The 12,353-nt window shown below is 44.2% G+C and overlaps 1 protein-coding gene across 8 annotated transcripts in view; it reads left to right on the top strand.

Moving 5' to 3' along the window:
- The window catches only part of rerea (arginine-glutamic acid dipeptide (RE) repeats a), a 527,918-nt gene that overhangs the window by 285,952 nt on the left and 229,613 nt on the right, over window positions 1–12,353 (top strand). The window contains exon 1 of one of the 8 annotated variants that reach the window (XM_085967348.1): window positions 11,866–12,022. The exons of the other annotated variants lie outside the window; for them this stretch is intronic. Coding sequence (XP_085823474.1) covers window positions 11,997–12,022 — 26 coding nt within the window. The 5' untranslated portion in view covers window positions 11,866–11,996. Of the gene's footprint in view, window positions 1–11,865; window positions 12,023–12,353 lie in introns of those variants that run through there. 8 annotated transcript variants of the gene reach the window in all.

The raw sequence follows: 12,353 nt of genomic DNA, 5'->3' as shown, positions 1-12,353 counted from the left end.
GGAGAACTGCTGTAGTGCTTGTGGTGAAGGTACTCCCACCGTGCTGTTAGCGAGGGAGTTCCAGGATTTTGACCCAGCGACAATGAAGGAACGGTGATATACTTCCAAGTCAGGATGGTGTGTGACTTGGAGGGGAACTTGGAGATGGTGGTGTTCCCATGTGCCTGCAGCCCTTGTCTTTCAAGGAGATAGAGGTCGCGGGTTTGGGAGGTGCTGCCGAAGAAGCCTTGGTGAGTTGCTGCAATGCATCTTGTTGATGGTACGCACTGCAGCCACGGTACACCGGTGGTGGAGGGAGTGAATGATTAAGGCGGTGGATGGGGTGCCAATCAAGCGGGCTGCTTTGTCTTGCATGGTGTCAAGCTTCTTGAGTGTTGTTGGAGCTGCATTTATCCAGGCAAGTGGAGAGTATTCCATCACACTCCTGACTTGTGCCTTGTAGATGGTGGAAAGGCTTTGGGGAGTCAGGAGGTGAGTTACTCTCGCAGAATACCCAGCCTCTGACCTGCTCTTGTAGCCACAGTGTTTATGTGGCTGGTCCAGTTAAGTTTCTGGTCAATGGTGACCCTCAGGATATTGATGGTGGGGGATTTGGCAATGGTAATGCAGTTGAATGTCAAGGGGAGATGGCTTGTTGGAGATAGTCATTGCCTGGCACTTGTGTGGCGCGAATGTTACCTGCCACTTATCAGCCCAAGCCTGCATGTTGTCCAGGTCTTGCTGCATGCGGGCACGGACTGCTTCATTATCTGAGGAGTTGCGAACGGCACTGAACACTGCAATCATCAGCGAACATCCCCACTTCTGACCTTATGATGGAGGGAAGGTCATTGATGAAGCAGCTGAAGATGGCTGGGCCTAGGACACTGCCCTGAGGAACTCCTGCAGCGATGTCCTGGGGCTGTGATGAGTCACCTCCAACCACCACAACCATCTTCCTTTGTGCTAGGTATGACTCCAGCCAGTGGAGAGTTTTCCCCCCAGATTCCCATTGACTTCAATTTTACTAGGGCTCCTTGATGCCAGACTCGGTCAAATGCTGCCTTGATGTCAAGAGCAGTCACTCTCACCTCACCTCTAGAATTCAGCTCTTGTCCATGTTTGGACCAAGGCTGTAATGAGGTCAGTTATGCCGTTGGCAACAAACCTATAGTATAAATGGCACATTTGATAGTGATTGTGTTTGGAAGTAAGCTGTGATCTTTTGCACTCCCTTCACAAGCCCACTCTTGAATCATTAAAGGTGGTTTGATTACTGGACTGCTACAACATTGTCTTGTTACTTACTTCCCATGTCTTCCACTGCAATTGGAACTAAAAAGACTCTTGTTTCTTTCAGGGGTTCCACCTTACTCTCATTTGGGTTTTCATCCTCACCCTAGTTCTCATCAGTCTTCAGACGAAACTCGAATGTTTCCAGATACAATTCAGGCCCCCTTTGCAGAAGAACAAATAGACTACATGGTGGCAAATAAAATGAAAAGGTCTGACAGAAAGGAATAAAGCCCCATACCCCAGTCCATTCTATGCTGTGGCTTGCAGTTCCACACAACCCACCATCCAGTCGCTCATTTTGAAAAAGCTGTTGGGGGGGGGGTTTCTTGCCAGAAACTGTTTCCTTGCTTTCTTCATTCACAGACCTGTATTCTAAAGCCTTGTCAGACTCAAATTGGTACTCAATCAGCATAATTCCAATTTTTAACTGAGTCACTCCACAGTTCTTCAGTCACTTGCTGTGCATCTCTCCTGAGCACTGCAGTTGTCACAGGATACTGCATTACCAGAAAATAAATTAAGTTTGTCATTTAAAAAAATCTGTTTAAGGGACAGTGGCCTAGAAATTCAGTTGCCTTAGCGCCGCTTTTGAGGCGCTAGAGGGACTAGCGCCAGAGTTATGGCCAGTTTAAAAATTCCCTGGGGCCCTAAATCGGCGTTGCACCGGTAGCGCTGCGCCGGCACCGATGACGTCATCAGTGTGCGCAGCGTCCCGGTTGCCGTGGTAACCCGCCCGAACTCCGAAATTGAGTTGCGGCCGCCTCGCCCGTGGCAGCCGCAAGCAACGTTCTGTCAGAGGTGCCTTACTCCAGTTTGCGCCGGCGCATTAAAGGCCCCGCGGCGGCCGGCCACTTTCCCGCCGGCCGCCTGCCCGCAGCTCCCTCCCCGGACTTCTCCCCGCCCCCCCCCCCGGAACAGATGCAAGCCCGGCACTTGTCCGAGGTGCCGGGCTCATTTTTAAGCTGATTTGCGCGGGCCGCGGCCGGGTGCAGGCAGCTCCTCCTTAACGGGAGGAGGAGGCCTGCACGTCCCCAGCCTGCCGCGCCGCATCGGGTGCCGCAGCGCCGGAACAGCGCCGCAATGGGGCAGTTAGCGCCCATTGGGAGGCGCTGAAACCCTCCAGTAGCGCCGGCAGCCGTTTGGGCGCGGCGCTACTGAATTTTTGGCGCGCGCAGGGGGACTTAGCGCCGGCACTAACTTCCGGCGCTAAAGCCCTGGCTGCGCCAAAACTCAATTTCTAGGCCAGTGTTTTGCCAACCTTTCTATAATTTAATGTGGTTGCATCCGGTCCAAATGTTGACCTTTTTTCAGTTGATAACCTGAAGGGAGCTGCGAACAAGTAAATGAATTTATGTTCCTTACAGGGAGAGCGCTACCATATCACTTAAAGTTCAGAAATTATCTGACATGGGAGCCATACAATTTAACATGTATTATCCATCAATTTCATATAAATCAAAAGATCTTCTGTTCATTAGTGTAATGAGGAGCTTAACACCATTGGAATGAACCAAGACAACAACAACAACTTGTATTTATATAGCACCTTTAACATAACATAAGAAATAGGAGCAGGAGTAGGCCAATCGGCCCCTCGAGCCTGCTCCACCATTCAATAAGATCATGGCTGATCTGATCCTAACCGCCAATCTACTATCACAGAACCATCTCCTGAATCTAACAGAATTAGACACACGAAATAGGAGCAGGATCAGGCTACACGGCCCCTGGGCCCGCTCCGCTACCCACAGGGCCATGACCGATCCGAACCTAGACTCATGTCCAAATTCCTGCCCGCTCCCCGTAACCCTTAATTCCCTTTACTTCTAGGAAACTGTCTATTTCTGTTTTTAAATTTATGTAATGATGTAGCTTCTACAGCTTTTTGGGGCAGCATATTCCATGGACCTACCACCCTCTGAGTGAAGTAGTTCCTCCTCATCTCAGTTTTGAAAGAGCAGCCCCTTATTCTAAGACTATGCCCCCTAGTTCTAGTTTCACCCATCATCGGGAACATCCTCCCCGCATCCACCCGATCCAACCCCTTCACGTAGTTGTATGGCTCCCATGTCAGATAATTTCTGAACTCTAAGTGATATGGTAGCGCTCTCCCTGTAAGGAACATAAATTCAATTACTTGTTCGCAGCTCCCTTCAGGTTATAACGTAGTAAAACGTCCCAAGGCGCTTCACAGGAGCGTTATAAAACAACATTTGACACCGAGCCACATAGAAAGAAAGAAAGATGAAGATATTAGGGCAGGTGACCAAAAGCTTGGTCAGAGGGGTAGGTTTTAAGGAGTGTCTTAAAGGAGGAAAGAATGGCGGAGAGGCAGAGAGATTTAGGCAGGGAATTCCAGAGCTTAGGGCCTTGGCAGCTGAAGGCACGGCCACCAATGGTGAAGCGTTTAAAATCAGGGATGCTCAAGAAGCCAGAATTAGAGGAGCGCAGAGATCTCGGAGGGGTTGTGGGGCTGGAGGAGATTACAGAAATGGGCAGGGGCGAGGGCCATGGAGAGATTTGAAAACAAGGATGAGAATTTTAAAGTCGAGGCGTTGCTTAACCAGGAGCCAATGTAGGTCAGCGAGTACAGGGGTGACATTATGAACATTATGTGAAAGCTCCGTCAATGAATACAGTATCTTCCAGTTTCTTCTTTTTATTCAGGAAGAAAACCACATGGTCCTCTTACAAAATATCAAATTGTATATTTACGGAGTATGCAGGAATGATGGTGCTAACTGATGTGCCATTGTAATGAAGCCCTTGTTCAAAAATGTATGGAACATTTGACTGAACAAAATAGTTGAGACAAAACACGGCGAGTGGTCCTCATCATTGCTCTGTGTATATGGATGGCCAGGAGCCCAGTGTACCTTCCATCTGATCAGCTCTTTAATCTAGTATGTGGCAATCATGCCAAAAACTTGCATTCACCCCAAACATTTTTCTTTCAGTAAGGTGCAGTCTTGATTTTTTTTCCTCCCGTGGGAACTGATAAGTTACCACCCTAACCTGGCCTAACAGGTCTCCCTTTTCTCTCAGTTTTCAGGCGCAGCAAAGAGGAAAATCAACCCTTCTCCCTATTTTAGTTCCGTGCAGCTATAGTAACCTCTTATCCACATTTTGAAATCTCTTGGCTCTGTTACCTGAAAGATTGCAATGCTGTTGACCCTGGTTAAATTGTTTCTTAATGTTTGCCCTGTTTACTCTTTTATCGTCTGTAAGTTTGAAGAATTACAATACTTTTGTCCAAGTCATTATTGTGTTTTGTGTTAAAAATGGTGAGTGATCTCAAGCTGCTAAAAGTACTGCACCTGTGGGTGGTGCTGTGAATGTATGTTGAACGACTGATTGGAATGAGGCAGCACTGAACATCATTGAAAATCTCTCAATGAACACTGAGTAATCCCAGCAATAAATATTTACATTTTAAAAAAGCGTGGTGCTGGGAAACCAAAATATATCAAAAACCTACAGAACTAATTTTTCAAATATGGAGGGTGTCAGTGAAGATTCCTAGACGGAAAAGTTGGTCTCAAAAGTTACTCAACCACATTAAAATAAATCTTTGACTAGAACAACAATACCAGACATGAAGAAAGAAGCTAGGAATGAAAGCCCACTGAAACAAGACCCAAAGTGTCAGCAGCTTACATCAGTGGTACTGTCCACACACCCTCCACCCAGCCCCACAGAGCAGAGAGAAGCCAACCCACCTCCACAGAGCAGAGAGCAGCCCCTCCCTCCCCAACACCATAGAAAAGGAAGGGAAAAACTGCAAAACAGCCACCCAATGTAGCATGGCCACTGGCCTTGCCTGCTCCTTCCCCAGTGAGTATTATCCAAGCACGCCTTGTGTCCACTTCACCACCCTGCTGTGGCCACTATCCCCATTCGCCCCAGCACCTCTTCCTTCTTCCGCCCCAGACTCTGCACAGTGAGCAGCACTTTGGTTATGACATACCCCCTCGAACACGCCCCGGGGTTGATGAAATGACCCAGGCCCACACTACACCTTCTCCACACTGAGCTGCTGACCCAGTGTTACCACTCCCGCCTCCCAGAAAGGGAAATCGACCGTACCCCAGTCTAACACTCCTGTTTTCACTAACCTTTGTCCCTATCTGATTGCTCCCCTCCTCCATGGATAATCTAAACGGGCCCTAGTAAATTGTTCTCCCCAACACAACTAATCATCCAAGCATCCTCAACCTCACTTCTACTCCTCCGTGCTCCTCCTCATTTCACCCATCAACGTTATCTATGCCCTTCTCTTCCGCTCCCTATCTTCCTGACCCTTCCTTTTCTCCCTTCCCTGTTGCCTCCCATCTCCTGCTCTTATTTACCCTCTTTCCTTTTTGCCCCATCTCCATTTCCTCCTTGCTCTTCCTCTTCCCCTCTCCATCCACCTCCCCTACCCCTACCTTCCTCTCTCCCACCCCTCCTTCTCCTCCTCTTGGTCCCCACCCCCCCGCCCCGCCTTCGCCATCATGGTTGTTATTTCCCCACCTTTTAATCCTGCTTGACCTGAACACTGCACCTGGTCTTGACACTCCATGTGCAATGCCGTGAGAGATTGACTAGTTATATCTTAAAGATAACGAGGTCCCCAAGACTGCTTTCTAGGGTGCCTTGTTTGCAACCTCTTTCCAGGCTGAAAAATTCCCATTCATAATGACCTTTTATTTCCCGTTTGTAAGCCAGTTGTTTAGGTAGCACCATATTTTACCTCCTGTTCAATGACTCCTTACCCATAGCCATTTACCACTAATGTGAAACCTTATGATACAATTTCTGAAAATTCAAATATATATCATCCATTAGATTTCCCAAAATCTAAAAGTCACAAAGTCAAGATGTAGAATCTCTACTGTAATACCTTCGTCTGCCAATTCTGTTACCTCTTTCAAGAATTTCATTCAATTTGGCAGGCATGACCTGCCTTTAAAGTCTACTATTTCAGAATGCGTGCCGTTGCTCCTTCTAACTGCTGTTGGATTGCTTCCTTCTATTGTATGGCAAATACTGGAGTCCACTCTAGATGTCAAGATTACATCCCTACAAGTCCCAGTGTCGTGCTTCTGACTGGAAAATAGCAAACAATCTTTTTTAAATCTTCCGATATTACTCCTGCATTCGGAGTTTGCACATTCTCCCCGTGTTTGCGTGGGTTTCCTCCGGGTGCTCCGGTTTCCTCCCACAGTCCAAAGATGTGCGGGTTAGGTTGATTGGCTATGATAAATTGACCCTTAGTGTTAGGGGGATTAAATACGTGGGGTTACGGGGATAGGGTGGGATATGTGTCGGTGTAGGGGTTACGGGGATCGGGTGGGATATGTGTCGGTGCAGGCTCAATGGGCCGAAATGGCCTCTATCTGCACTGTGGGGTTTCTGTGATTCTGTGAATAAGATGCAAAAATCCATGCATAGCTTGCCCCTTATCCTTAACTTCACATTTGTGGTAACTATTTCATTGTTAACTCTTGTTTTCTCTGTGAACTCAGGTGGATCCTACCTCTACTTTTCCATAATAGAAATTGTTGTGAATTGTAGAACAAGTTTTAACAATTTGATGTTAATTGGCTTTAATTTTTTTAATCAGGTGTCTCGAGTCTATTTTCTGTTTTTCTGACTTTGCATTTGTTGTTTACTTCCTGTGTTTTTCTGGATTTACAAGTGTTTGTAATGGTGCAGCATATCTAACCCTCTGCATACTGCGTTGTACAGTTTTGGAATTCCAATTTGTACCTCATACATGCTGAGTTCCTGATTTCATATGTGGTTTGTAGGTAGGTGGTGATTGGGCAGCAGACACGTCTTCATGCAGAGGTGTAATGACAATTTTACAAACGGATATGCTGTACCTAATTTTTTTTTCTAGGGATATCTGGGGACATCCTCCTCTAGAAAATGTTGATGTTCGCACTACCATTTTCCAGCATTTGGAGTAAGCCTTTTCGCATGTATTCATAAATGCTTTCTGATGTGTATATTACTTCATACAATGTAAAGACACACTATGCAATTGATGCAGATTAAACATCCACCCCTGATGATTTAATCTAATGCGTCGCTGAACTATATAAACCAGGAAGAGTAGTCACCTTGCCAGTCACATGAAACCATACATCTGTAACCAGCAGCCAGCCATCCAGCACCAGTCGCCAACTGCTGGAAGCCACCTGTCCACTACCACAGCTAGCCAGTAATTGTCAGTAATCACTTGAGTCCACCCATCCACAATCAGCAGCTAGCCAAACCATGGGCAGTGCTATCAGGGTAGAGCTGGAGGCCTTGGTGGAGGAGCTGGAGGCTTGGGGAAGAGTTCAGGACCTTGATCTTTGGGGAAAAATTGAAAAATAGAATGCAAAAAATTATCTATTGCCATTATTACTACTTACTGGGGATGTAGAAAACAGCCTTATGCATTAGTAGGCCATCGGGAAGTACAGAGAATGTAGCAACTAACCTAAAATAATAATATGTACAGCATAAGACTTAGTGACCAACCTGCATGAGTATCATTCTGAAAAATTCACAGGAACATGATTCTTGAAGTCAAATGTGACTTTCAAAATTGGCAAAAGCCAAGTAATTTAAGTTGATGTACAATTTGTAAAAATTCTCTTGTTGGTTTTATAGTGTCCGCTTGCCTTAATGGTAGTACTCTCAGCTCAAAATCAGAAGGCTGTGGCTTCAAGCCCCACTCCAGGGCTTGTGGACATAATCTATGCTGACACTTGATCGCAGCACGAAAGAAATGCTGCATTGTCAGAGATTCTGTCTTTTGGATGAGTACTTGAACTGAGTCCCTCTCTGTCTGTTGAGGTGGATGTAAAAGGTCCTGCGAAATTCTCCCAGTGTCCTGGCTAACATGCATTAACCAACACTAACAAAGTTAATTAACTGGTCATTTATCTCATTTGCTGTTTGTCGGACTTTGCTGTTTGCAAATTGACTGAAGTGCTGCTGGACGTCCTGAGGATGTGACAGGCACTATATAAATACAAGTTTGTTCTTTTTCTATCTCTGGGAGCAGGTCCAACATAGTTGGGAACAAAAAGAATTTATAAGTGCATATGGTTTGTAAAGTATGTTTACCAGTGCATTTGAAAGACAATAGTCAAATATTGTTTTATATTCCTCTAAAAATAATGAGTTTAGTAAGTGGGCCGTAATTTGTGGTCTCTACGGGTGCGTACGAGGTGTGTACGTGCCCGTAGGGGCCGCACAAGTTCTGGGTTTAGGCATGCGATCTGTCAAGAATTTTCTTGACAGATCATCTGCATCCCTGGGAAAAGGGCATCTGCGGGCAAAGAGTTGTGCTATTTGGCCAACTTCTGCCCAGCAAATGCCCGTGAAATTCTTATGCCTGGTAAAAGCAGGCATAAGGCCTGCTTTTACCAGCGTAAGAGTTTTAAAAAACAAAAAAATAAAATGTTATCAATAATTTATACATTTAAAAAACTTGTTAAACAAGGTAAGTTTATTTTCAGCCCCTTTTAAAATATGTTTCAAAATGTTTTTGTTTTAAATATTTAATTAAATGTCATTTTAATTCATTTTAAATGTGATGGTTTTTTTTATTTGATGTCTAGGTGTATTTTTTTGGGTATTCCCATTCATGCTTATGGGGTTTCCGAAAATACGGTATGAATGGTGATTCCCTTCTTTCATTCGTTGGTCCGGCCCACATGATCCCAGGGGCGCTTGTGAGCCACATGCGCCCCGGGATACGTGGGCCTCTGCCCGCGGGTACCCGGGGAGCCCCAGGACCGCGAGTCTCCGTGGATCCCGAGGCCCCAGGTACGCGGGCATTTTATTTGCGGATCGGAGACATTTCCCCGCGGGAAGCTTCTGACCGCAAATTCAGGGCCAGTGTATTTCAAAAACTACTGGTCAGTTTAGATTTCATAGCTGCCGTTTCACCATTTGCTAGTGCTGTTGATAGGTTTTTGTACGCTTTGATTTAATAACCAAATGATGTAAATCAAAGCTGGCTGAGATACAGGTCACAGGTTCCAGCAGCACTTACTGCATGTGTTGTGGGAGTAGCATGGGAGTGAATCGATTCACTGTGAAGAAGCCGGTACTAGAGATGAATTAATTCAACTAAAATCTGATACGGTTGTGGAAGAGAGCCTATGCAAATGTGATATATGTAAGGATACAAACTTACACTTTCCACAAAGTTTTTAAGCTAGAAAATCCATGACCTCTATGATTATATAAATATGGCACAACCAGCTATAGGTGAGTGTTATGCTATAAATGGGTACAAATTCATTTACAGGAAGTTGGCCCAAGACATCATAATAGGCCATTAGATTCATTAAGAAAACTTGGGTGCAAATCCCAGCTCAGCTTTACATTCAAACTCTATCTTTAATGGGTGGCCTCCAGCAGTAGTTCGACATACAGCTGGGGGAGGAAGAAGATAGATTATACTCCAACAAGTTTGATCCTAAAAGCTGTTTTAATTGCTGACTTACAGAGGTTTGTAGCCTGGGCCATCTTGCCCTTGAAATTTGTAATTTTGGTTGGAGGGATTTCTCCCATTTTTGACAATATAATCACAAGAACTTCCTCAGCGCTATTACACTTGCTTTGTGAATTGTCCAGAAGGGAACACCTTCCCCAGCAATTCTTTCTATTTCTGTAAAAAGTCAAATGATTTGCCCCCACCAACTCACTAATCAAATATGCCATGTTGACATGGTCATAGAGTTTAGAGTCATAGAGTTTTTACAGCACAGAAAGAGGCCCTTCGGCCCATCGTGTCTGCGCCGCCCATCCATCCCTGTCCAGTCTAATCCCATTTTCCAGCATTTGGTCCATAGCCTTGTATGCAATGGCATTTCAAGTGCTCATCCAAATCTTGTTGTTTAGTGCCATTACGGTGGAAGCTTCTTTCATTGGAGATCCACAATTCCCCTGATAAATGTTGAGGACTGTAGTGATTCAGAACCGTTAAAGAAGAATATAATTTTTTTTTTTTTAATTTTTTTTGTTTCTCCGGAAGCATTAGGATTTTAATTCTCTTGTCATTGAAGGGCTTTACTATTTCTGAATTGAGAGCTCTTGCAGTTATTCTGGGAATAATTTTGTAAAGTACAATTTTGAGTAATCTACAAACCGTAAATCTTTTTCCCCTTAATTCAAGTTCTTCGAAGCTTTAAATCATTTTGCTGCCGCTTAACTCTTACCTTTAAGACTGAAATGGTTCTGCATTCTCCAGAGGGTTTTAAGGTATTGATCCAAATCTACAAAATGACATTGGCGTGGCCCCTTTAATTGTACCATGGTCTGACGCTCACTCTCATGGCTGCTCTCACAGATACGAGTGCACACACGCAACTGGCCTCTGCTTGGTGCCTCCCTGCAACACAATCTAAAATAAGAAATACAATGGATTGTTGGATCACACCTGGAAACCACAGGTCTGTGGTACAGCATGCACTGCACTGATGAGGTGTGCTGTGACATCTTCCAAATGTATCTTTAATTTGCTATTATATTTTGAAAAGTTGAGTAACATAAACCTGTGAAATTAATTTAATTTTGCATTGAAATTATTATTATTTTAAAGTCTTGTGAGCTACAGAAATCTGGAGAGCAGGATGGAGGTTGAATCAAACATTTTATTGGGAGGAAAGGAGAAAGGCTAAACAGGCCAAAGCTTACCAATAAACATTATTGTAAAAGTGCAAAATGCTGATACCTTTTTGAAATGACACTAGCTTAAACGAATCTGCAAAGGTCAGAACAATATGCACTGTCTTAAAGGGGGAGTGGAAGCCGATTCAGTAGCAGCATTCAAAAGGGAATTGGATATATACTTGAAAAGGAAAAAAATACAGGGTTATGGTGAAAAACTGGGGGCACTAAATGGATTGCAAAGAGCTGGCTCAGGCATGATGAGCCGAATGGCCTCCTGTGCTTTAAGATTCTATAACAATGAATTCTGTTCGTTTCAACCCAATTTAACATACCCCACAATACATATACGTTAACCATTTTGCTGACTACATATAATTAAAATAATGAACAAAAATTAATTAAAATTGACGGGAATATATTTGTTCTAATGTCGTTTTCCATAGTGCCCTTTAGCAGGAAAAAGGATTGCTGTTGAAAAACTTTGTGTTTTGCAGTAAGAAATTATAAGTATCACTTTTTTTGAAAAATGTAATTATTTTTAAAAATATGAAGTGGTTGCTCTGCTCACAAAGGAGCACGATATTTTTAATCCAGACTATAACTGTCTCAAATTTTAATCGTGTGTATTGTGACAGCAATTTAGATGTGCCTTAAACTAACCAACTTGAATCTGAAGTGTTCTTGGTTTGCTGTTTGTCGCAGTACCCCCCTTGATAGGGCCCTTTTCTTTCAGCATGCTTGCTGAAGCTCCCTGGAGCTGGGAGCTGGTTCAGCATGCTTATTTAGAGAACATAAAGGGAGAGATTGATTGCTCTGTATGTGAGGGAGGCAGGGTCATGGCACATGCTCAGTGCTGACATTTTGAGGGGAAGTTTTTACGCTCTGCGTGGTGGCTGAGGTCATAGCACAAGCTCAGTGAAAGCTTTCTGAGGTCTCTCAGAGACTGCGTGTGCCACCATTTTGAGTACTGAGAGTAGGAAAAAGGGAGAGTTTTGCTTTCAGTGCAGACTATAGCCAGACTTGGGGATATAATTAAACCTAAAGGACTTGTTTTGACCATGGATGATCTCTTCAGCCCTCGGAGGTAGGCTTATTTATGCTGGCCTATCCTAAAAGGCTGCGTTTTGTAGATTCCTTGCCTTGTCAAATATTTATTATGAAATCTTCATTATTAATGCTGCAAGGCTTTTTGCTGCTGTTTTTCAACGTTTGATCAGCATTAAACAGAAAATGGTGACTCTTTCCTGAATAGCTAGCTGTCTTTCTCTCATTTTGAAAAGTGAAGGATTGTCAGCAATTTCTTTTGGTTTGGGAGGTGTGGGGGGTGGGTGGGGGGGGGGGGAAAGAGAAGAGAAATCAAATCATGGCAATAAAAATGATATTATTTGGCTGGCAATTTGTAAATTTTCTTTTTA

Source organism: Somniosus microcephalus, chromosome 25 (genome assembly GCF_052327205.1).
Source record: "Somniosus microcephalus isolate GS21.2 chromosome 25, FLI_Smic_1.0, whole genome shotgun sequence".
In the NCBI taxonomy this organism is placed as follows: domain Eukaryota; kingdom Metazoa; phylum Chordata; class Chondrichthyes; order Squaliformes; family Somniosidae; genus Somniosus; species Somniosus microcephalus.
The sequence above is the reverse complement of the archived record's forward strand: the minus strand, read 5'-3'. Positions and strand labels throughout refer to the sequence as shown.